This window comes from Apium graveolens, chromosome 7, assembly GCF_009905375.1.
Source record: "Apium graveolens cultivar Ventura chromosome 7, ASM990537v1, whole genome shotgun sequence".
NCBI classification, from domain to species: Eukaryota; Viridiplantae; Streptophyta; class Magnoliopsida; order Apiales; family Apiaceae; genus Apium; species Apium graveolens.
The window spans coordinates 224737661-224765189 of NC_133653.1; the positions used below are offsets into that span (position 1 = coordinate 224737661).

Consider the following 27529-nt stretch of genomic DNA (forward strand, 5'->3'; position numbering starts at 1 on the left):
TGGAGAGAAAGTGCTCCAAAGTGTCTTTGATGAGAAAGTGCATCAAAATTGATGGTGGTGAGAAGTACATCACAGGCGAAGAGAAAGTGCTTCGTAAGTTTAGATTAGGGGGTGAATGTTGGAGTAATCTAAACTGATGGGCTTTGTTTAGGTTGATGGGCCTTGTTGTTGGGATTATTTAAACGTTTATTATGTTTTGGTTACTTAGGAAATAAATCATTGTTATTAATTATAATAGATAACAGTGAAGAATTAGTCAGGAGGGAAGTTGAGGAAAAATAGGAAGTAGTGGAGCTGTTTGCGTAGTTGATTTAGTCTAAGCATGTTGCTTGTTTCTCTCCAGATTTAGTGCAACCACCCTGGGTGTGCAGTAGTATTTAAACATGTATTTGGTTTCAGAGTAATGATAAGATGTAGTTTTTATTTGTTTTATTGTCTCTTGCTCTCTACTTTCTTTTATATTGTGAGTGTCAGATAAATAAAAGCCCATGTCCAGCCAGTAAATCAACACTTATCACATACATACACCAGTAGCTCTAGTTTAAATCCAACAGGGTGTAGCCCTTTCCTTTTTCAACAAATAAAATTTGAAGAACAATACATGCTTACAAAGTAAAAACTAGTCTTGTTATAATAATAAGAGACCAGGTGCAGCCAAATAGGCATAACATCAAAAGTGATTGACAAGTTCAATTCTTCTATAGAATTCTAAATCATGTATTATGATAGTTATTATTACATAATCACGCATGCTTATGAAATATATTTTGTAAAACAGGATGAGAGTCAGCAACCAACACTTGGTGGGCATATTCCAGAAACTAGAATGGACGTCTTGTACTTGGTAGTACAGCCAAAAGTTTTTAAAATGATGCTGTTTGCCCACTAATGGAATCTTTAATAACTACAAATCTCTCAAGTTAAAACTTAAAAGATATGTTTTGACAGATAATCATTATGATCTCTTTCAGCAAACTTGTTGTATTATTGTACGATTAAACAAACTCGACTTATAGTATAAAGCGTGATGAGATAGTTTAAGTATTAATGGATTATCTCTTGTAGTATCCGGTTAAAAAATAGGTCGTCTAAAAAAGCAAATTTTATTTTTGTCAGAGGTGCCAAAACTTTCATATAAATATACATACGTTCACACATGTAGGAAAACACACACACATAGAGATGGCGATTTGCAATACAACTTTTCGACTAAAGTTGTCTGCAGAGAAACCTTCCACTCCACACACAGTTGAACACCTGATGAGCACAATGATCTCTTCCTTCAAGGTAATCTTTTCATAAGTTTGTGCTCTGTCTCAGATGAATAATATTTTAGATGTCACTGATTAATACTTTTTTGTGATATGTAATTGTGGAACAGCCCTTATTCAGAGACTTGCAACATATTCCGATGAACATTGATGTTGAGAAAACTTTGAAGAACACTTCTTTTGAATTGTTGGATGCCTTTGTGGACAAGGTGTTCAAATTTGTCGACCAGCCGTACCTCGAAACTCAGGTAACTTTTCTGAATACAAGTTTTTATGATGAGGCATTTAGGCTACACACATAAATTTAAGTCTGGCCAGCTACAAGTAAAGGTTGACCGGGAATATGATCACTGGCGGTCAAATTTAGGCCCAATCATATTTTAATCCGTCAAATTTACTTTGTAGCGAAGGTTTAGGTTATATGAAAACACACAATTTAAAGTAGAAATCTTGAAAAAATATTGTTCTACACTTTATTCTGGACAATATTTGATGTATATTTTTGCACATTAAAAAAAAATGAATTGTTCTAAACGCAAATAGTGCTCTCAACTGAACTTATTCATGTATATACATGTCCATCAGTCCATGTATGTCGTATATGTATTTATCTGAAGCATAACCACAACATATAACTTGTTTGAAACCAGAGAAATTTTGCTCCAGTTGAAGAGATAGGGAACAAAGTTCTTGTAAGTAACGTTGAAGGGGCGATTCCGTGTGATTTTCCGGATGGTGTTTACGTAAGAAACGGTATATATTCTGTGCCAAATCAGAATCTTGATTGATGTATTACAATTACATACATAAATATTTGTACCTCGAATGAATGTTGTGTTGTCTTTATGTACTTGGACGACCTACATATTCTTATCTTGATCTTAGATGCATGTGAAGGGAAGCTAATTAGTTTGGTTAAGGTAAGTTATAAATTCCAAATATATGGTGACCAAAATAAGTAGCCGTTTGTTTATAACAAGTTGGCCTAAAATTCCATAGTAAGTTTTGATTCAGTTCCTCTCCTATGTATTAAAGAACAACATAAAGAGGCCGTTCATGTTCTACGCTCTTTTATGTTGATGAAGTGAATCTTGCACATATGTAGAGTTTGTTGTTTAAAATGATCAGTAATACTAACAATAATGTGCATAAAATCTGCACTGTGGTTTTGATTATGACGCATCTGTATTTGTTCAGAAAACTTAATTAGAGGTACAAACTATATGACATGTGAGTAGTCCTGTCTTACGAATATGTTATATTTCCATCAATGAGTGCAGGCCCAAATCCTCTTTTTGGTGGATTAAAATCAACTGTATCAATCCTGGGAAGATCAAATCACATATGGGTAGAAGGAGAAGGAATGATTCATGCAATTTATTTCGAAAAAGAGACTTCTAGTGGCGTCTGTAGCGTCTACTACAACAATAGACATGTTCAAACTGAGACTTTCAAGATGGAAAGCAAAATGAACAAGCCATGTTTTATTCCGGCAATCGAAGGTGATTCTGCAGCTGTTGTGTCTGCTTATCTCCTAAACATGGTAAGCACGTAATAAGATCCATATGTTTTTCAGGTTCTACTTAATATGATGTCGAGCTTATTGCAATTTATGCTCATTTATTGCAGTTGAGATTTGGAAAAGTCAATAAATATATTAGTAATACCAATGTTTTCGAGCATGCGGGAAAGTATTACTCGATTGCTGAAAGTGACATGCCTCAGGAGATCGATATTGATACACTTGAAACATTTGGGACATGGGATGTCAACGGCACTTGGAATAGACCCTTCACAAGCCATCCAAAGGTGTGTGCAAATTCATTTGAGTTTTCTGACATAGAACCTGCCATTTGATACTTCATATGATGTGAAATTCCTTGATTTTAGCTATCCTGCTATTGTAAAGATTTTCCTGATCAAAAAAATTGTAACAGAAAGCTCCAGGTACAGGAGAGTTAGTTTTCATGGGTGTTGATGCAAAGAAACCTTTTCTTGAACTGGGGATACTTTCAGGTATATAAGCTTTAAGGCCCCCATCAAATTCATCTTAATTGGTTTGATAATTTTTTTTTCTGTCAAAATTTAGTTTATATTCAGCTCTGCATCAAAGTCTTGATCAAATTCTTGTTCAGCTGATGGCAGGAAATTGGTTCATAAAGTGGACCTTAACTATAAAAGATCTAGCCTTTGCCATGATATAGGGGTAACGGAGAGGTACGTTTGTAAATAACTATTACTCAGTTCTCATTCCTTGTCATTCAGAATATATATTTAGTTGATTGGTCCATGGCAACCTTAACTGGCAGGTACAATGTTTTACTTGACTTTCCATTGATATTAGATCCTAATCGACTCATTCGTGGAGGCCCGTGAGTATTTCTTTCTATAACATCCTTTTTTTCTTCCAAGTGTAAAGACTAGATAATAAAGGAAGTTACTGAAGCACTTCAACATACAAATGTATTTCTTATCCTACTTAATATGATATATTTTGCCATTTAGATTAATCAAGTTTGAAGATAAAGAATATGCAAGAATCGGAGTGATGCCTCGTTATGGCGATGCAGAATCTATACAGTGGTTTGATGTGCAACCAAGTAGTGCATTTCATGTAGTCAATTGTTTTGAAGATGGCGACGAGGTAATGGATAAATACAAAGAATAAATAACAAGATTTCTTAGTTCAATTTGCGATGTTAAAGATACTAATACAAAATCTTTTTTAGGTTGTAATGTGGGCCTGTAGAGCTTTGGGTTCAATAATACCAGGACCTGATCTTGGCCTTAACAGATTTGAGTATTTTTCCAATGGGTTCAAGCACACTAGTTCTAGTTCTTCGGAGAGAGATTTGTATGCTGAAGTATCAGATGCATTATTTTTTTCTCGCTGTTACGAATGGAGATTTAACATAAAAACAGGGGGAGTGGGGGAGAGGAATCTAACAGGAACAAAATATTCCATGGACTTCCCTATGATCAATGAAAATGTTAACGGAAACAGGAATAAGTTTGCATATACACAAATTGTTGATACAGATGCAAGCTCGGCAGCAGGTATTACAAATGGTCTCTGTACATCAATTCAGTTCTAACATGATGATTATCTACTGAACCCCCCTTTTATATACCTAAAGGCATGGCGAAATATGGAGGCCTGGGAAAGCTGTGTTTTGAAGAATCAGGAGAGGAAACAAGTAAAGATTTAATAAAGATTGAATATCATGCTTTTCCCGATAAAACATTTTGCTCAGGTGCAGCATTTGTGTCCAAGATTGAAGGGAGTGAAGAAGATGATGGTTGGATAGTGACATATGTACACTGTGAAGATACTAATGTATCTCAGGTAATTTAAAGTGGTGATCAGATTTCTTTTGTTTAATATTAAGGTCTTGTAGAATAATGTTCGTTTCTTGCATTTCAGGTGTACATGATTGATGCTAAAAGATTTTCAGAGAAGCCGGTTGCAGTAGTTACACTACCGAGCAGAGTTCCTTATGGTTTTCATGGAGCTTTTATGAGAAAAGGAGCTACCTAAAGAAACGTTAGGAAATGAGCATTTTAAGAACTTAAAGTACATACTGGAGTATATAGAAAGAAGTGACAGTCTGTTTTCGCTAGTACTGCTGCATTTTACAACTTGTCAACTTACAAATACAATAGAGATTAATTTACTGAAACTTGTACTTTAGATTGCTAGATCAACCTCAACGGTTGGCACTTGTGAAAGAGTACCGATTTTGACACATCAAGGGAAATAATATCTTTTATAATCTCTTCAATACGATAATGTGATCTTAGGACCACATAATGTTTTAAATAACGATATATACACCAGTAAATCCCTATAACGCGAGTCCTGTATACAGAACATCAAGTAGGAACAGAGACATACTGGTCCGCCATTGATATAGCTGGGTTCATTGAAAGCCCCTGAGAATGCCTCCACCAGCCATGATGTTGGCCCCTACTACAAACCCAGTTAGTATTGGACCTTGACCATAAAGAAAGCCCTTCTTGGATCCACCATAGTAGTATATACTGTGAGAACCAATGAAAATGTCAAAACAATCTCCATCACAACTCCTTGTATACTGTCCATTCTAGAAGCAAGTCTGTGTACTGGAGTACTCTGCATATCAAATTACAGACATTTTCGATTAGTGTGCTTATTCATTTACTTACAACAGAGACAAAAAAATGCTGAACAATTACTTAAATTTGTGAAATTTTCCCAAACTGGGATGTACCTGTCCCACTTGAGTAGTATACAAGCAGAGCTGCTACTGAAGCTAAGCACTGATAAATCAAGTAAAGAATGGAGAGGATGGCTGTGATATGACCACCAACAAGGATACATAAACCCATTAATTACCTCTGCAATTATGTAATTACTAGGATACATAAACCTCGGAATGCTACAATTGCTTTCTGATTGGTCAATCAACTACTCAGTATTTTACTACTCCATATCTCAGTATCTCACTTACATGACAATTGAGATGATGCCGGAGAGTGCGCGTCAATGGTGACTTGTCCGTCACATAAATCCAATATCGGTAGGTAATTAGCACGTTGTGCTTTAAACTGAACTCTTGGAGGTGATAACTACATCATTCTCTTCTTCATTTACACCACATTTTCATTTTTGCGTGGTTTCATGTATTGTAAACCAATACGTACTCAATATGTGTTAGGACAATTTAAAAAAGGGACTAATACAAACATAATTTAACCGAAGGTGAAGGTACAATATCAATCACGAATAGCCTTGATTTGAATTCATACTGATACTTGTTATGTAAAGAGCTTGAAATAGAATTAGCCACTGTAGGAGTGAGCCACACATGATCAAGAAATTACTGTAAGGCACCAGACTATGATAACCCAAGTTTACATACTTGAGCTTTACTACATCCATACAATTCTAGTAGTCATTGCCTGAAATTTAATGCCAACAATGTTGACTCCAATATCACAACCTTCGTCCATGGTACGCATTAACTAGTACGTGTCTCCAGTTAACCTATGTGTTTCTTAGTAGATACATCAGCTAAATATCTGCATAATATACAATAAGGCCATGGGTCGGGATAAGCTTCTAAATTTGGACTTATAATTTGTTTATATTTCAACACCAATTTTTATGCAGTCCTGCATAGCCAGATTTAAGTTACGGTTTGTTTAGTGTGTGCACATAGACACATGCTAAAAAATTATGATTGATGAGTTATAAAAATTTTATTAGTGAAGAATTTTGTACATGCTGGAATTCATTATTATTAATGAGCTATCTACCAATATTTTATACACCTTATGAAACACTAATTTTTAGTGTGCGATCATGAACATATATGTTGAGATCATTTTGAACTGCTGGCCTTAAATAATTACAAATTAAACCAAATGCTTCTCTCGCATCGAGATGAAACGTATAAGATTAACAACAAACAATACCATCACTCTTCCTTTTCCAAAATACACTCTCCGTCCCTAAAACCGTTTTACACGTTTGTTAATATATAATTTTGATTATTAATATCTTTAATTTTATATTAGTATTAAATATAAAAATTTCATTGTATTAAAATACTCATAAATACGAATCCAACAAAATCACTCTTATAAATTAAACGTAAATTAGTAGTAAATCACTTATCATGAATAATACAAAAAATCAAAATGATAAACATATTTTGGGAAGGAGGGAGTATTAAACATGTCGATGCTGTAGACTAGCTAGCTGTTTATGTCTACCTTGTTTTCAACGTTGGAGGTAGAATTTTTTTGCAAGAAATTTCTCGTGCTTCTGTTTCTGTTTCGACGTTGGGGGTAAACATTTTCTGTTTCTTTTAACTCATCTCGGTTTTTTCCATAAAAAAAATGCAGGCCCGGAAGTGAACTAAAATCAACAATATCAATCCTAGGAAGATCAAATCCCACACCGGTAGAACTTAGGCCATCTTTGTGATTCAAAAATCAAAATTTGGATCATCCAATTGATCCAAATACTGATCCAAATTTCTGACCAATTCCAACAGTGTGATCCAAATATTTGATCCAAATTATTTTTTATATATAATAATATATAAATAACATATTAAGTAATTTTATCTTAAATTTATTAGTTAATCATTATTAACAATTTATATAATATTTCATAAATTAATTAAATCAAAAAAATTAATACACATACAAATATTAAAATTGTGCACTTAATTCATGAAAAACATATTTATTGCAATAATTAACATATATAATATCATTGATACATACTAATTTTCTGAATTAATATATTATTCCCTCAAATAATGCATCTCTAAATGCAATATGTGCCTCTTTATATTTTATTTTTAAATTTTAATGAAGTTATGTTTTCTCATTATTTTAAGTTTTATTTTAAAAATAAATTTTGTTAACTCTTAATTATATTCTGTTATTAATTATATAATTAAATAATCAAAAATCAATTTAAAATCTCATAACTGCAAATAACAAAATTATTATTTTATATTAAACTAAGTGATCCAAATTTACCCACTACCATTCACTGATCCACATTTGTATCACTGTTGTAATGAAATTTGAGGTAATGTGCCCAAATTTAAATTTTTAGATCATTATTGGATTTGCCCATAGGTCTTACAAGGAGAAGAAATGACATGCACTTATTTCGAAGAAGTGATTTACTGATTTCTAATGGCAGATGTAGCATCTACTACAAGACATGTTTAAACTGAGATATCAAATTTGGAGAGTGAAAATTGAAATGTACCAAATTTGACATATTATATATCAAATTGTTCTTATGATGATGAGTGTATTTCTTTTAAAGCAACACCAGCTGTCATGACGATAGCTTAAGACAACAGTCATCTGCCATTCATGATTAAATTTGGATAGTAGTTAATGCAGTAAAAATTTGCTCTGTACGGTAATCTGTAATTACATTTTTAACTCCTGCAAGTATTAAATACTCCCTCTGTCCCATCCATTTCTTTACGGTTACTATTTTGGGTCGTCCTATCCATTTCTTTACATTCCAAAAATAGTAAGCTTTTAATAATATAAAACACTATTACACCCACTAACTTCCTCCACTCTCTCAAATCTATTATTAAATAGTAATAGGTCCCAGTACTTTAACCACTTTTCATCATTTTTCATTACTTTACCTACTTTTATATATATATATATATATTGGTCTCCGTGCCCACTAGAGATATAAACATCCTGGTGGGACGGAGGGAGTAGTTAAACAGGTCATTAAATGAAATTTGACTGAGCATTTATCTTAACATGCGTTCACACATATAGCACTACCATAGTACCATGTACTTCAATTTTAGTCTAAAGGTGTAAGCACAAACAAATATCAACGTACTTTTATCCATAAAAAGTAAATATTTAAATATGTAAATGGCAAAATAAAAAACAACATGCGTCTATCATAAATTGTAACAAGAATTTTATACAATTTGTTTCGTAATAAATTACTACCAAGACTTTTAACTAATTATATTATAAAATTAAAAAAGTAAAAAGTAAAAAAAGTTATATAATTTTATAGTAATAAATTACTACCAAGATTTTAAAAAAATTATATTATAAAATTAAAAAAAGTAAAAATTAAAAAAAGTTATATGAATCCACGGGTTATATATTGACCCTGTTTAGAAAAACGTGCATAAAATAAATGTAATAACAGTTTTGTCAACTGTGCACACAAGATGAGGGAAAGATGAGGGAAGGATGTTATAATAGGGCTGAGTTCTATGGAGTCCACTTTTTTGTCGGAGTCCTCGGAGTCCATCTACGTTCTGCAAATAAAATATATTGTAAAACGTGTTATTTTGCAAAACATGTTACACAAATAGCATAACTTCAACAAAATTATTCAAATCTCATATATTTACAGTACAATATGTATGTTCTGCAATATGTTCTGCAACATGAACATTTATGTTCTGCAAATTAAACATATTTTATAGAATAATATATTTTTGCAATGTCCTGCTTGTAAAATATATGCAATCTACAAGATTTTTAATAGAATAGTGATGTTTGTCAAAAAATAAAATGTTTTGCAATATTTTAAGCTATATTTTACTTGCAGAACATATATGGACTCCGAGGACTCCAATTAAAAGGTGGACTCCATAGAACTTTACTCTGTTAGTTATAATAATTACATATTAGTGCGCGAAAGTAAAGTTTTACTGCAATCATGTTAAATTTACTCTCTACTGAAAGACGACAAGAATCTTTAAATGAAAAGACAACAAGAATCTTTAAATGAATATTCTTTTTCCCAAACTCTATCATATAGCAACAAAACATCAACAATTAACAAGGATCTTTAAATGAATATTCTTCTTCCCAAACTCTATCATGTAGCAACAAAACATGAACGATTAGTTATTAAAAACATAAAATAAGATGACGAAGGGTTTATTAGATTGCATGTACATTTTATGCTTTTTTGGGTCAACGTTGGCGTTTGTGATTTTATTTGTTCAAGTGGATTTAGTTTTTTGAAGAAGTTGCATTAGTATATACTAGCTTACAAGCCCGGCACGAATTTCTTTTAATATTATATAATTTTTTAAATATCAATTGAAATGCAAATTTTAAGATGCAAAATTCAATTATTCAAAAAAATTTATATGACATAATTTAATAAAATTTATACATATGCACATATATTTGCAAAAAAAAATTAAGGGTCAATATTAAATTGGGAATACATAAACCACAAGTCATAACTAACTTTGATAAGATACTTATGTGCCCGCAAGGTTGGCTCAGTTGGGTTAAAAAGTGGATAATTATTTTCTTGGTTACAGGTTCGAATTCGAGAATTTATGATTATGCCTCCTGAGTCAGAGTCCGTGACTTAAATACGGTTAACCTTGGTTCACGTGCTTTGCAGGTTATTGCGTGAATCCGTAGGGTTTATCCAGTGCGCACCCGAAGGGTAGCGGTTGCGGGTTACTTACGATAAAAAAAAAAGATACCCCTTATATATATTACATAATAAGGATATAATTTAATTTTTTTATTTAGTGATATTTAAATTTGAAAAAAAATTATTACTAATTGAAATATATAATATTATTGTTAAGTCTATATGTGTTTACGAAACATAATTATTTTTTAATTTAAACAATAAGTTTTGTAACACCCACAGATCCGGGTCAGGAATTTGGGTTGTAACGATCAACTTCACAAATCCCTCAGAGTACGCACCTATAACCATAATAATACAATGTTCCAACAATTATTACATTCTTCCAAATATCTCTTCTAGATATTTTACTGATTATTACTTCTAGATGAAGTATAATAAGCAATCAAATATAGACTTAACCCAAAGGTTATTAACAATTTACATAATTTAACTTAAACAGACATGCTAGGATAACTAGCCACCTACCAGATTAATCGTTCATCTCAAGCCATATATATGGACTAATTGATATCACCGACTTCCTTGTTGTTCGTCGATGGTATGGCCACATTGCTATCTGTGAGGTTGGAAGATCAAACAACAAGAATGAACAAATAATGCCTAACAAATTTTACCAAAAACTATCAACTTCTAAAAATACACTACTCCATAGATGACATTCTACAATAATTTGGCATGGTGTTGGCGTTTACAACTATTGTGTTAGGCATGCTTAAAGTGGTCTAATACAACACTAGTTCTTGGTGTTGGCCTACACATAATAAAAGTGTAGTCGTAAATGTGTTACATAAAAATTATATAAATTTTTAAACTAAATTATAATTTTACATAAAAAGTAATAAAATTTGTAAAAAATAATTTAGTGATTTCATTGAAAATTTTCATTTTAATAGTAGTGAATGTTGGGTTTTTTATAAAATAAAGTATTTTAAAGTAATTTTTTGTTGGGTTTTATTTAAAATTTTTAATTATTTCATTTGTTAATAAATAATATTTTATTTTAAAGTTTTTGATTTGTATAGGAGTGAATGACAATTTTCTATTAAAATAACCTTTTCAATTATTTTTGAAATTTATAAATAAAAAAAGACTTTGAACAATTATTTATAAAAATTATTAATTTCACAAAGTATATTTTTGGTGAATTAGGTGAGCGACAAATATTTTCGCCTTCCCCTCCCAAAATTTTTGAAGACAATTATTGTCCAGTTATACCCATCTCATTTTTTGGTCAATTATTATCTGAAAAGCACATTGTTGCCCAGTAAAGTAATTGTCTAAGGGGGGTTGAATACAATTACTAAATAAATCGATTTATCACATAAGTAAAGTAAGCACAGATGAATCAAATAACAGTTTATATTGATCTTAAATAAACTGTTACAAAGCTCTCTAAAGAACAATATTCTTAAGAGTTGCTAGGTTATAGAATACTCGAGTTGTCCACATTTCACAAAGTGATAACCTATTATGTGTTTATATACAAACTTCGAGCAGAACTCAAAGCGATCATAGCGCTGATTCCCTTACCTACATAGCCATTCTTGCAGATTCGGGCATTGCGTACTTGTTTTGCAAGATTTAGCTTTCAGTTCGTAGACTGGATCAAAGATGTGTTTGTTAGATATATTTGATAATGTCATGACTAATATGATTTGTGTTTAGTTTTCAGATCTTACTTAACAGGACAAATCGGTACTTAACTGGAAATCAGTACTTATACTGAAGTCAGAACTTAAGATATCAGAACTTAAGTTGTCAGAACTTAAGTTATCAAGAGATATTTATCAGGAGATAATATCAGGACTTAAGGAGACTTTCAGATAAGGAAAGCGGCTGATTGAAAGGAAAGAAGATCAAGACAAACGGAAGAAGAGATATGCATGAAGAAGGAATTCTATGAAGAATAGAATACTTGGAAGAAAAGATAACTAGTTGATATATTTTAGGAAGCATAATTATATTCCATATCAATTAGAATTTATCTTGTAACTGTGTAGTATATAAACACAGACATAGGGTTTACACTATATGTGTTATCATAATCGAAGTTATTATTCATTGTAACCCTAGTAGCTCTCGTGATAAGTTGTTCATCACTGAGAGAGGACAGTTCCATATTGTAACAGAGTTTATTGTGTTAAATAAAATCTGTTTTCTGTGCTCTTATATTCGATTTGATTGTGATAAACACTGTATTCAACCCCCTTCTACAGTGTGTGAGACCTAACAAGTGATATCAGAGCAGATCTGTTAACACACAAACAGTTTAAGATCCAAAAACAATCATGTCTGAAGAAGAACAAACTCCAACCAATCCCACCAAAACTGAAGAACCTCCAAAGACTCAAATCCATAATCGATATGAGACTATTAGAGTTCCCATACTGAAACCATCTGAATATCCCATATGGAAGGTGAGGATGTCTATGTTTCTGGAAGATACAGATCCAGAATACCTTGACAGAATCAGTGAAGGACCACACAAGCCAACCAAACTCTCTGTTGTAGTTGCAGGTGAACCAGCAAAGTCTGTTCCAAAGGAGAAGAGTGATTACATTGCTGAAGATATCTCATCGATTGCTTAGGATGCTAAGGTACGACACTTGCTGCATAGTGCCATTGATAATGTCATGTCAAATAGGGCAATTAACTGCATGACTGCAAAGGAAATATGGGATGCCTTGGAGACAAGATGCCAGGGAACTGATTCAATTAAGAAGAACAGGAAGACTATACTCACTCAAGAGTATGAGCACTTTGACTCAAAACCTGATGAGTCATTGACTGGTTTATATGACAGATTTGTCAAATTCTTGAATGATTTGTCACTAATTGACAAGGAATATGATCTTGAAGATTCAAATCTTATATTCCTGTTAGCTCTTCCTGAAAGTTGGGATTTGAAGGCCACCACTATAAGAGACAACTATAATCTTGAAGAAACAACTCTTGATGAAATATATGGGATGCTCAAGACTCATGAACTTGAGATGGAACAAAGAAGCAAGAGGAATGGAAGAAAGTCAAGGACAGTTGCTCTAAAGGCTGAGGAGGAATCCCCCAAAGCAGCCTGCCTCAAGAAAAGGCAAAGGAAAAGCTCTCATCACAAAGTCTGATACTGAGTCATCAAGTTTTGATAGTGATGATGACTTAGAAACTGAAAGCTTACCTGAGATGGATGCTGATGAAGAGATGATGAAGCTGTGTACTCTTATGGTGAAAGGAATCACAAGGATTGCATACTAGAAATTCAGAAAGGGAAAGAAATTTTCCACGAAAGGTGCAAGTTCTGATAAGAAGGGTTTCAGAAAATCTGAAGGTAAAGGAGGAAAGTCTGAAAGAGGAGATTACTCAAATGTCAAGTGCTACAGCTGTGGTGAGAAAAGCCACATATCTCCTGATTGCAAGAAAGTGAAGAGTGACAAAGGCAAGGCTCTTGTCACAAAGAAGAAAAGCTAGACAGACACTTCAGATTCTGAAAGTGAGGTGAACTATGACTTGATGGCAAATGCTGATAGCAATTCTGATAATGCTGAGTTAAAGGTACCTCAAAATACTTATGCCTTTCATACTGATGATATTACTGAGTTGAGAAGATATCTTAAAACCATGTTCATTAGTTATAGAGATCAAACTTTAATATGTGAAAGATTATCTTCTGAAAATCTTGCTTATAAAAAAAGGAATGATTATTTAGAAAAAGAGTTAGTCATATTCCATCAAACTCAGAAAGATAGAGATGATGCCTTTTATGTTAGGGATGAAGTACTTAAAATAAATGAATCTCTAAAAATTGAGTTAGAAAAGGAAAGAGAGATTATCAGGACTTGGACTAACTCTGGCAGAACAACTCAGAATTTGTTAAGTAGTGGAAACTGGAAAGAAGGCTTAGGTTATGGAGATGATAAGAATGATAAGGGACTGTAGAAATTGAGCCTATAGTTGTTAAACAAAAGCCAAAGGTAAATCATGTTAAGTTTGTAGCTGTAAAGTCTGATATTGATAAATCAGAAGTTAAAGAGAAATTAACTTCTGAAAAACCAAACCAGGATAAGCCAACTGAAGTTAACATAGGCTTAATGACAAAGAAGCAGCTTAAGCATAAGCTGAAAGATGTTAAGAATGTAAACAAGGTAAAGCTCCCTAGGAAAAATAGGAATGGAAAGGAAGGTGTGAATAAAAGTAATGATTATAATCCTGTTCCTAATGCTCCTAGAAAGAAATGTTATAACTATGGAAATTCTAACCATCTGGCTTCTTTTTGCAGGAAAAATAAGAACATAAACTCCTTACCTTCAAAGTCAGGAATTAAGAGTCATTCTGTTAGATATAGGCCACAAAATCCTTGTTTTTATTGTGATAGTTTATGGTATTCCATTTATACTTGTAAGGAATATCATAGTTTGTACTATGATTATTATCAAATAAAACCTTCTTTAAAGAAAGTTAGCATTATTCCTTCTAGTGTAAGTTCTGATGCAAAGTCTGATAGTGTAAATGCTGATAAGAAAAATGTTAACATAAACTCTGATGCTAAATCCGCTGCAAATGTTAACAAACTTAATAAGGCCAAAGGATCCAAGCAAGTCTGGGTCCTTAAAACTAATCATTAGTGGTCTTTGTGATTGTATGGCAACATGAAAAACATCCTAGTTCTGGATAGTGGATGTTCAGGACATATGACTGGAAATAAAGCCATGCTATCAGACTTTGTGGAGGAAGCTGGCCCAAGTGTTTCTTATGGAGATGGCAACATGGGAAAAACTTTGGGATATGGCAATATCAATCTGGGGAATGTCATCATTGAAAAAGTAGCTCTAGTCTCAGTACTTAAACACAATTTGCTGGGTGTTAGTAAAATCTGTGACAGAGGTTATCATGTGGATTTCTTTGAAGAACATTGTGAAGTTGTAAGAAAATCTACAGGTAAAGTTGTTCTGAAAGGATACAGGCATGGTAACATTTATGAAGCCAAGCTTTCAACAAGTACTGATGGTTCTGCAATCTGTCTGTTAAGTAGAGCATTAATTGAAGAAAGCTGGAATTGGCACAAGAAACTCTCTCATTTAAATTTCAACAATATAAATGAACTAGTCAAGAAAGATCTTGTGAGAGGTTTGCCAAAATCAAAATTTGCTCCTGATGGCCTTTGTGATTCCTGTCAAAAGGCAAAACAAAGAAAATCTTCATTCAAGAGCAAGACTGAATCTTCAATTCTTGAGCCTTATCACCTATGTTAGATATATTTGATAATGTCATGTCTAATATAATTTGTGTTTAGTTTTCAGATCTTACTTAAACAGGACAAATCAGTACTTAACTGAAAATCAGCACTTATACTGAAGTCAGAACTTAAGTGGTCAGAACTTAAGTTATCAGGAGATATTTATCAGAAGATAATATCAGGACTTAAGGGGACTTTCAGATAAGGAAGGCGGCTGATTGAAAGGAAAGACGATCAAGACAAACGCAAGAAGAGATATGCATGAAGAAGGAATTCTATGAAGAATATAATACTTGGAAGAAAAGATATCTGATTGATATATTTTAGGAAGCAGAATTATATTCCATATCAATTAGCGATTATCTTGTAACTGTGTAATATATAAACACAGACATAGGATTTACACTAAAAGTGTTATCATTATCGAGAATAATATTTATTGTAACCCTAGCAGCTCTCGTGATATTTGTTCATCACTGAGAGAGGACAGTTCCATATTGTAACAAAGTTTATTATATTGAATAAAGTCTATTTTCTGTTACTTGAGCTCTTTATTTCGATTTGATTGTGATAAACACTGTGTTCAACCCCCTTCTACAGTGTGTGTGTGACCTAACAAGTGGTATCAGAGCAGATCTGTTAACACACAAACAGTTTAAGATTCAAAAACAATCATGTCTGAAGAAGAAACTCCAACCAAGCCCACCAAAACTGAAGAACCTCCAAAGACTCAAATTCATAGTCGATATGAGACTATTAGAGTTCCCATACTGAAACCATCTGAATATTCCATATGGAAGGTGAGGATGTCTATGTTTCTGGAAGCTACTGATCCAGAATACCTTGACAGGATCAATGAAGGACCACACAAGCCAACCAAACTCTCTGTTGTAGTTACAGGTCAACCAACAAAATCTGTACCAAAGGAGAAGAGTGATTATACTGCTGAAGATATCTCATCAATTGCTAAGGATGCTAAGGTACGACACTTGCTGCATAGTGCTATTGATAATGTAATGTCAAACAGGGTAATCAACTACAAGACTACAAAGGAGATATGGGATGTTTCGGAGACAAGATGCCAGGGAATCGAATCAATTAAGAAGAACAGGAAGACAATACTCACTCAAGAGTATGAACACTTTGACTCAAAGTCTGATGAGTCATTAACTGGTTTACATGACAGATTTGTCAAACTCTTGAATGATTTGTCACTAGTTGACAAGGAATATGATCTTGAGGATTCAAATCTTAAATTCCTGTTAGCTCTTCCTGAAAGTTGGGATTTGAAGGCCACCACTATAAGAGACAACTATAATCTTGAAGAAACAACTCTTGATGAAATTTATGGGATGCTCAAGACTCATGAACTTGAGATGGAATAAAGAAGCAAGAGGAAAGGAGGAAAGTCAAGGACAGTTGCTCTTAAGGCTGAGGAGGAATCTCCCAAAGCAGCTACCTCAAGGAAAGGCAAGGGAAAAACTCTCATCACAAAGTCTGATACTGAGTCATCAAGTTCTGACAGTAATGATGACTCAGAAACTGAAAGCGTGCCTGAGATGGATGCTGATGAAGAGATGATGAAGCTGTGTGCTCTTATGGTGAACGGAATCACAAGGATTGCATACAGAAAATTCAGGAAAGGAAAGAAGTTTTCCAGGAAAGGTGCAAGTTCTGATAAGAAGAGTTTCAGAAAATCTGAAGGCAAAGGAGGGAAGTCTGACAGAGGAGATTACACAAATGTCAAATGCTACAACTGTGGTGAGAAAGGCCACATATCTCCTGATTGGAAGAAAGTGAAGAGTGACAAAGGCAAGGCTCTTGTCACAAAGAAGAAAAGCTGGACAGACACTTCAGATTCTGAAAGTGAGGAGAACTATGCCTTGATGGCAAATGTTGATAGCAGTTCTGATGCTGCTGAGTTAAAGGTACCTAAAACTACTTATGCCTTTCATACGGATGATATTAATGAGTTGAGAAGATATCTTAAAACCATGTTTATTAGTTATAGAGATCAATCTTTAATATGTGAAAGATTAACTTCTGAAAATCTTGCTTATAAAAAGAGGAATGATTATTTAGAAAGAGAGTTAGTCATATTCTATCAAACTCAGAAAGATGGAGATGATGCTTTCTATGTTAGGGATGAAGTGCTTAAAATGAATGAATCTCTCAAAACAAACTGAGTTAGAAAAGGAAAGAGAGATTATAAGAACTTGGACTAACTCTGGCAGAACAACTCAGAATTTATTAAGTAGTGGAAACTGGAAAGAGGGCTTAGGTTATGGAGATGATAAGAATGATAAATGAACTGTAGAAATTGAGCCTATAGTTATTAAACAAAAGCCAAAGGTAAAACCTGTTAAGTTTGTAGATGTAAAGTCTGATACTTATAAATCAGAAGTTAAAGAGAAATTAACTTCTGACAAACCAAAACAGGATAAGCCAGCTGAAGTAAACATAGGCTTAATGACAAAGAAGTAGTTTAAGCATAAGCTGAAAGATGTTAAGAATGTAAACAAGGTAAAGTCACCCAGGAAAAATAGGAATGGAAAGGAAGGTGTGAATAAAAGTAATAATTACAAGCCTGTTCCTAATGCTCCTAGAAAAATATGTCATAACTGTGGAAATTCTAACCATCTGGCTTCTTTTTACAGGAAGAATAAGAATATAAACTCCTTACCTTCAAAATCAGGAGTTAAGAGTCAGTCTGTTAGATATAAACCACAAAATCCTTGTTTTTATTGTGGTAGTTTATGGCATTCCATTTATACTTGTAAGGAATATCATAGTTTGTACTATGATTATTATCAAATAAAACCTTCTTTAAAGAAAGTTAGCATTGTTCCTTCTAGTGTAAGTTCTGATACAAAGTCTGATAGTGTAAATACTGATAAGAAAAATGTTAACATAAACTCTGATGCTAAATCCGCTGCAAATGTTAACAAACTTAATAAGGCCAAAGGATCCAAGCAAGTCTGGGTCCTTAAAACTAATCATTAATGGTCTTTGTGATTGCAGGGCAACAGGAAAAACATCATAGTTCTGGACAGTAGATGTTCAGGACATATGACTGGAAATAAAGCCCTGCTATCAGACTTTGTGGAGAAAGCTGGCCTAAGTGTTTCTTATGGAGATGGCAACATTGGAAAAACCTTGGGATATGGCAATATCAATTTGGGAAATGTCATCATTGAAAAAGTAGCTCTGGTCTCAGGACTTAAACACAATCTGCTCAGTGTTAGTCAAATCTGTGATAGAGGTTATCATGTGGATTTCTTTGAAGAACACTGTAAAGTTGTAAGCAAATCTACAAGCAAAGCTGTTCTGAAAGGATACAGGAATGGTAACATTTATGAAGACAAGCTTTCAACAAGTACTGATGGTTCTGCAATCTGTCTGTTAAGTAGAGCATCAATTGAAGAAAGCTGGAATTGGCACAAGAAACTCTCTCATTTAAATTTTAACAATATAAATGAACTAGTCAAGAAAGATCTTGTGAGAGGACTGCCAAAATCAGTATTTGCTCCTGATGGCCATTGTGATTCATTTTAGAAGGCTAAACAAAGAAAATCTTCATTTAGGAGCAAGACTGAATCATCAATTCTTGAGCCTTATCACCTACTACATGTTGATCTATTTGGTCCACTGAATGTCATGTCTATTGCAAGGAAGAAATATGCTATGGTCATAGTGGATGAGTTCACCAGATACACATGGGTGTATTTCTTGCACACAAAAAGTGAAACTGCATCTATTTTGATTGATCATATCAAGCAACTGGATAAATTGGTCAAAGATTCTGTGAAGATTATAAGAAGTGATAATGGCACTGAGTTCAAGAATTTGATCATGGAAGAGTTCTGCAAAGACCATGGAATAAAGCAGGAATTTTCTTCTCCTGGAACTCCACAACAAAATGGAGTTGTTAAAAGAAAGAATAGAACTCTTATGGAAGCTGCACGAACTATGCTTGATGAAGCAAAGCTACCAACCTATTTTTGGGATGAAGCTGTGCAAACTGCTTGTTTCACTCAGAATGCAACACTCATTAACAAGCATGGAAAGACACCATATGAGATGGTGAAGAAAAAGAAGCCGAATCTGAAGTATTTTCATGTATTTGGATACAAGTGTTTTGTTCTTAAGACTCATCCTGAACAGCTATCCAAATTTGATCTAAAAGCTGATGAAGGAATTTTTATTGGATATCCACTTTCCACAAAAGCCTTCAGAGTCTACAATTTAAGAACAAGGGTTGTCATGGAATCTATCAATGTCTCTTTTGATGATAAGAAGATTACTGGACTTGAAGATTTCAATAATCATGATCAGTTGAGATATGAAAATGAAGATTTAAATTATGATACTGTTACAGTCTAAATCCTGATACTGCAAACTCTGATGGATTAAACTCTGATGTTATTGAAACTGTAGTGACTACGCCAAAGGAAGATGCACCTGTGCATGGGGAGCATACTGAAGATACAACCACATCTCAAGAAGCATCAGAACCTATAACTGGCTCTTCAAGTTCTGATTCATCAAGTTCTGATGAGCCAGGTTCTGATAATTCTGGAAACTCAAATTCTGAAGGAACCAACTCAGAGAGCATAATTTCAGGGGGAGAATCTGAAAATGTTGATGAAGACAACATGGATCATGGGGGAGCATCCAGTTCTAGAGAAAACCTTCCATCTGCAAGGAAGTGGACTAAATCACATACACCTGACTTAATTATTAGAAATCCTGATGCAGGTGTCAAAACTAGAACAGCTACATCAAATGAATGTCTTTATAATTCTTTTCTTTCTCAGACTGAACCAAAGAAAGTGGAAGAAGCTCTTCAAGATGCTGACTGGGTGCAAGCAATGCAGGAAGAGTTAAATGAATTTGAAAGAAACAAAGTCTGGACCATAGTGCCAAGACCAAAGAACAGATCTGTTGTTGGTACAAAGTGGGTGTTCAGAAATAGAACTGATAGTGATGGCATAATTACAAGGAATAAAGCAAGGCTGGTTGCAAAAGGATATTCTCAACAGGAGGGAATTGATTATGATGAAACATTTGCACCAGTTGCTAATTTGGAAGCCATAAGGATATTTTTGGCTTAAGCTACTCACAAAAAGTTTACTGTCTTTCAAATGGATGTGAAAAGTGCTTTTCTCAATGGAGAATTGGAAGAGGAAGTAGATGTTAAACAACCTCCAGGCTTTGTAGACTCCAAACTTCCAAATCATGTCTACAAGCTTGATAAAGCACTTTATGGCCTTAAGCAAACTCCAAGAGCATGGTATGAGACTTTAGCTCAGTTTCTTCTGGAAAGTAGATTTAACCGGGGAACTATTGACAAAACACTGTTCTACCTCAACCATGGAAATGACTTACTTTTGGTGCAGATATATGTTGATGATATCATTTTTGGTTCTACAAATGACAGACTTTGCAAGAAGTTTGCCAAACTGATGCAGTAAAATATCAAATGAGTATGATGGGGGAACTTAGCTATTTTCTGGGCCTTCAAGTCAAGCAGAATGAAGAAGACACTTTTATTTGTCAATCCAAGTACACCAAAAATTTGCTGAAGAAATTTGGAATGCAAGATTGTTCAAGTGCATCCACTCCTATGGCCACTGCAACAAAATTGGATAAGATACTAGTACATCAGTAGATATTACTGATTACAGAGGTATGATTAGCTCCTTACTCTATCTAACTGCAAGTAGACCTGATATCATGTATGCTACCTGTCTTTAAGCAAGATTTCAAGCAGATCCAAGAGAACCTCACTTAACAGCTGTGAAAAGAATTTTCAAGTACCTTAAGGGTACAACTGATCTAGGATTGTGGTATCCTAGAGAATCAGACTTTAAACTAATAGGTTACTCAGATGCAGATTTTACAGGATGCAAAATTGACAGGAAAAGTACAAGTGGAAGCTACCAATTTCTTGGAGGCAGATTAGTTTCTTGGTTTAGCAAGAAACAAAAGTCAATTTCCACATCAACTGCAGAAGCAGAGTACATATCTGCAGGAAGCTGTTGTGCACAGATTCTTTGGATGAAGAATCAGTTACTGGATTATGGGTTAACATACTTTAAAATCCCTATTTACTGTGATAATCAAAGTGCTATTTCTATGACAGGTAATCTAGTTCAACACTCAATGACAAAGCACATCATCATTAGGTACCATATCATTAGGGAACATGTGGATGAAGGTACAGTGAAATTGCATTTTGTTCCAACAAATCAATAACTAGCGGATATCTTCACAAAACCACTGTGTGAAGCTACTTTTACAAGATTGGTAAATGAACTTGGAATGGTTTCAGGTTCTTTCTCTAAATCTGCTTAGTTTATATTCTGATACATCAGACTTTATGATCAGTATTTACAGATATATTACTATCTTTGTGTATTCTGTGCTTAAATTGAAAATTGCTTAAGTGCTGGTTGTTGTCTAATGTGAATTTCTAAACTCTGATAATGATATGAATATTTCTGTGACTATTCAATTCAATGAGGATAACTGTGTGCTAGATGCTGACCTAGTAGTCTTTAACATACTAAAGTCCCCTGTTTGAAGTAATTGTTTATGTGGAAATCTTTTAAACACAAGCAAATTATGATATTGAGCTTTGTTAAGTTTACTTTGTGCATCTTATTACTAAGTCAAAAACTAGAATATTGCTTCTTATCTGTTAAGTTCTGATGTTAGTAAATCTGATGGATGTACTAAGTGCTGATAAACCTCACTTATCAAAAGAAAAAGGAAAAGAAAAAGAATTACCAATCAGGTACTCCTTTTAGATCTAGAGTAAAAATGTGTAAAGGACGACCCAAGTGCATTGCTAGTATTAAGTAATATGCATTAGAAAAGCATAATAAAAATTTTCTTGGTGACTTTTCACACTCTGTGATTACTGGAGAAATACTCTGATAATAGCATAAATTCTGATAAGCAGTCGTAACTCACTTACACTGAGAAGCCACTGTAAAATGGAATTTCAAAAGATGCATAAAATGAGCAAAAAATAGTTGAGGTGGACTCATGCATGAACTCATTCTACAGTAGACTTCAGAATACTAACAGATTTTGAGCAAAGTTCTTAGTTATGCATTATTTCTAAGATGTACTGAAGTGAACCAGACTTTAATCTTTATCTGATATTTAGCTTAGTGCACACATATACACTCCATATGAATGATGAAAATTACTGTGGTGATAAATGTTCTTTTAAATGAACAGTTTAAGTGTCAGTTGCATAAATTCTGAGGACAAGTTATAATGGAAGTTCTGATGATTAAGTTCTGAAGAAATGAAATCAGAATTTGTGTGAAGAATTACAGAAATATGCATTCACCTTTCGAGTTAAGGAATTATGTTCTGATGTCTGTTAAGTTCTGATATAAGTCCAAGTTCTGATATTAAATCCTGATTATTTACTTGACTTATTTGTGGTTAAAATCTGAAACAGTCATATTTAAAATCAGAATATGTTTGGGTGAGATATTAACAGTCAACATAATTTGGGTTAGTGGTACTCGTAAATGGATAGTAATTTTTACTGGTTTCGTGTGCTCATTAACTCCTTTTTTAAGCTTCCAATGGCTGTCATTATTACTCATCAGTCTAGGGAGACGAGGTATTATTACTTTTACATGTAACTATTTAATATTCCTTGCGTCTCTTGGTATTCTATTGGTTATTTAAACCAATGATTCATTCCAGCCAAAACATCCTTCACTTTCTCACAAACTCACTCTCTTTTTATTCATATCACCAAAAATGGTTCGTTTCAACATGTTCTTGAACTATGAAACTTTCACTATTGAGTTGAGTTGTGCTGACTGGCAGCAGGAGTGGCATGTCACTGCCATTCCTGATGAACTCTGGGATTCGGTTCCACAAGAGGTTCACACCGAACTCTTGTTTTTATCAATGGAGTATCATCTCCATCTTGATAGATTGGAAGAAGAAATGAGAGAAGCTCTCCGTCAGCAAGAACGGATCATCCATCTTGCAGTCCTTTTCGTCAGTAGCAGAAGGAGTTAGTCGTTAGGCTTCTTAGCTTAGGACTAAAGCTGTTGATGTTAGGAATTTTAGACTAGGGTAATCTTGTAATTTTATGCATGTAATTTAAGTTTCATGAAATGTATTAACTTGATATATTAATGAAATTTTACTTTATTGCAAGATTTTGTCTCTGCGTCGTTTCATATTCTGATGACATTTTAAATTCTGATGCTAACCATATTCTGATGACCTTTTTAGCTCTGATACAAATCAAGCTCTGATTCTGACGTGGCAGTATTTGTTTACTTGGTTTATTTTTGGTCATTCTCTCATTGGCCATATTTTTACAGAATATTGGTAAAGCAGTAATAATCATTTATTTAGTGGGAACAGTTTTTTTTTAAAATTTTAAAATAAAACTGAACGTCCTTGATTAATGGGATTACTTGGTAAGTGGAACGGTTTTTCTCCTTGAAAAACTGCATGTGATAAGTAATGATTACTAAATACCCGTGCCCATTAATTATCTTTTACTACTGCATGTCTGACATGTGTCTCAACGGCTATTTTTTTATCGTGTATAAGTAACAGAGAAAAAAGATTGTAAAATCTTTTATTCACTTTCATACTTTATCTCTCTCTTTTTACTTTTATTCTCTCTCACATCTACTGACGATTTATCATACAGACATTTTATCAAACACCTTACAGGCAACCTAATTTCTCACTTATTTCTCATGGCACCCAAGGATTTGATTGTAGATAGAGCCAGGTTTGTACCTAACAACTATGCTGCAATCTTGAACAAGGCTGAAGCTCCATATGATTTGCACTTTGTGCAAGATTTTCTAGCACATAGTGAGATTGGGTATGCTTTGACCCAACCTCAACATATTTCAAGCCAACAAGTTCTGACGTTTTAGCGGACTGGGATTTTTGATGATGGTGGTGCTACTGGTACTCCAAGCATCATTTTTGAAGTGAATGATGTTGAGCATGTGGTTACTCCTGGAGCAGTTTGTAAAGCTCTCCAATTACCAGGAGGTTGTACTTTTTCAACAGTGGAGGACCCTGTTCTATAGCAGCTCATGGCCAATTTGGGTTATGAGAAGAGTTTGGGCAAGCTTGGACAGTTAAAAAGGGCAAATATCAGGAAGGAATGGAGCTTTTTCTTCGATTGTATCACTAAGGCATTCGCCAATAAGTGCTCAAACTTTGATGCCATTCCAATTATGAGTCAGCAAATAGGGTATACTCTTATTCATCAAACTCACTTTGATTTTGCAAGTGCTGTGCTAGGTTTCATAGGGGATAGGATGACAGAGGATAGGAATGTAGTATACTTTGCTAGATTATGTCAGCTTATATATAATTTTTGTTGTGCTGATGAACCCCAACCTACCATTGATTTAATTCCACCCTTTAAGCTTGAAAAAAGGGCTTTTAATGACTTGTTAAATGCTGACCTTAAGAAGAAAGTGGTTAGACCCTTACAGATACCTCAGTCTGTAAAACAGATCCTGGTAAATGCTGATCCTCACACCTACAGATCTGTTTACCCTGATGTTCAACCCACCAGCACATCCCAGCCACCACAACAACCATCAGAACATACCACACTTACACCTCAAACTTCTCAACCTCAACCTACTCAACCCTCCATCAGAACATATTTCAAACCATCACAGACATCTCACCCTTCACTATCAGCACATCATGTGCGGCCTTCATCTTCCAAACCTAAGAGGACAAAGACTGTTCCTCAGACATAACAGAAGAAAAGGAGGATTGTTCTGAGAGATGAGTCAGACAGTGAGGAACATGTTCCAGTATCAAAACCTGTTGTTGAAGAAGCTGAGAAGGTCACTTCTCAGAAGGATACTGGAATTGGGGGTTCTAAGCTTCTCAAAAGACTTAGAAGGATGTATTCTGATGAAACTCCCAAAGTCTCTCCACCTTCAAAGAGACATAAAAAGCAAAGAGCCAGGAGGCCTGTCAGTGTATCATCATATTCTGAAGAAACTCTGGAAGAAGGAGCTAAGGAAGGGGGTCAGGAATCTCTGATCCCAACCGAACCAATTGTTGTTGATTTTCTTCCTTCAGCACAACCAGAACCTACTCAAGACAGAACACCTACTCCTCCTGTGTCTCCTGTAATTTATCCAGTGCCTACTGAAGACCCAGTCATAAGTGGTGAGATTGATATTCACAACCTAATTGTGCCTGAGGTTTTGTACTTAGAAGCTCCACCAGCTCCAATCACTCCACCACCAACCCCACTTCTTAATGCTGATTTTAATCCAGAATTGCCTACAACACCTTCTCTGCATCTAGATACTGAAGATCAGATTTCAGGTGAGCATCAGAATATGGCTGTTGATCAGAACTTAGTTGGAGATCAGCACTTAGAGGATGATGTTGAAGCCTCAATAGCCTCTCATACTATTCTTTTATCAAAAGAAGCTGCTGATGATGATTCTATAAGTTCTGATGCTGCTAATGATGAAGTTACTGGTGAAGCTGCTGCTACAAATGTAGATGATGATGCAGCTGGTCCATCAGGACATGCACCTCAACAAACTGTTCATAAAGCTGAGTTAGTTAAGAAGTTTGTTACAGGGGAAGCACCAGTACCTTGGAGTGAAACTCCTAGAGGACAGGAGTGGACTAAGGAGTGGAACACAGTTACCTTTGTTCCTTCTGAAAGATTCTTGCTGAGCATCTTGCCAAAGCTGATGAAATGATGATAAATGATGATTTCAAGACTCAGCTGAGAGTTACTGCATTGAGTATAAGGCACCTTCAAGGTCAACACTCAATAACTCATGACAAGGTGAATAAAATTCAAGAAAATTTGATCCAGCAAGATATGAATCTGAAACTTGAAAAGAAATGGTTTTTCCAACCTAACTTTGACAGAATTGCCTACATTGAGAAAACCCAAGAGAAGCAACAGTCTCAGATTGATGAAATTTTGAAAAATCAAGATTCTTATCAAAATCAACTCAATGAGATCCAATCCTCAGTAGAATTGCTTGTCTCTCTTCTATTACCTGCTGATGCCAAAAAGGGGGAGAAAGTAATTAAGTCCAAATGCAAACCTATCAAGACACTGAAGGGAAAGGATGATGGAAAAGATGATCCGGGAAACTCTGGAATGGGTGGAGGTCATGGTCAAGGTAGAGGCCTTTCATCAAGTAAAGCTGGAACTACAAGTCAAAGAATAAGTTCTGATACTGGGAGAAGAATAACTTCTGATACTGGTAAAAGGATAAGTTCTGATATGACACTGAAGCAAGCAACCTCTGACATAGCTCAAGTTAGCTTGATATCAGAAGATAAGTTAAAGGAAACCTCTGATATTGCTCATGTTAAATCCTCAAAGTTACTCCTACCAGGATTCACTAAAGCTAAACAGACTCAACCTTTGAAGACTGCAGCAAGTGGTTTTGAAGCAAGAGTTGTTACAGGAAAGGAAGCAAGAGATAAATCTGGATTGGGTAGTGCTGATGAAAGAAGAGTGCAGAACACAACCAATGATCCAACTTTCTTAAGTGAACCAGGTGTTGGAGCAACTCCTGAAAGATTGAATCAATGAAACGCCCCCAAATCCGAGGTCAAGGGATTTGGTCGTCACTATGAAACCTCAATCCAAATTAACCTGTTAAATTAATAAATAAATGCCAGCAGAAGATATTAAATATAAATGACCCCAACTAATCCAAGATCTTTTAAGGTTACAGTTCTAGAAACAAGATATCCAAATTCCACAAATAAATTTTTCACTTTCTTTTAAAACTCTTTGCAACAATTCTCAATCTCAAAACTTAACCCGCTAGTATAACTTCGAAAAGAAGTATACTAGGCCCAACTATAAAATACACAATTATAATATAATATAATATAAACAACTTTATACAATAAAACTTACACTAGTTCGCAAAACCTGGACCAACCACCTTCCAAAAGCTTCTTCTTTGCTTCCTCGAATTACGCAGCTAAACAACACAAGCTAATCCTCACTGGAGGTTAAATTTGAAA

The 27529-nt window shown here is 34.3% G+C and overlaps 1 protein-coding gene across 1 annotated transcript; it reads left to right on the plus strand.

The window, feature by feature from the left end:
• Positions 1-825: 825 nt before the first annotated feature.
• On the plus strand, positions 826-5047 carry LOC141672463 (carotenoid 9,10(9',10')-cleavage dioxygenase 1-like). The gene is made up of 12 exons (XM_074479072.1): positions 826-1287; positions 1382-1519; positions 1922-2024; positions 2552-2814; positions 2901-3080; positions 3209-3287; positions 3407-3488; positions 3581-3643; positions 3777-3915; positions 4001-4328; positions 4409-4617; positions 4696-5047. Exons 1-12 carry the CDS (start codon positions 1183-1185, stop codon positions 4807-4809), a joined length of 1803 nt encoding a protein of 600 aa, XP_074335173.1. The 5' UTR covers positions 826-1182; the 3' UTR covers positions 4810-5047.
• The last annotated feature ends 22482 nt before the right edge of the window (positions 5048-27529 follow it).

Excerpts from the sequence above, each read along its gene's own strand:
- LOC141672463 (XM_074479072.1), top strand. The coding sequence starts at position 1,183 with ATGGCGATTTGCAATACAACTTTTCGACTAAAGTTGTCTGCAGAGAAA. Across the intron at positions 2,815-2,900 it reads CTGCTTATCTCCTAAACATG|TTGAGATTTGGAAAAGTCAA; the intron begins GTAAGCACGTAA and ends CATTTATTGCAG. Across the intron at positions 3,081-3,208 it reads CCTTCACAAGCCATCCAAAG|AAAGCTCCAGGTACAGGAGA; the intron begins GTGTGTGCAAAT and ends AAATTGTAACAG.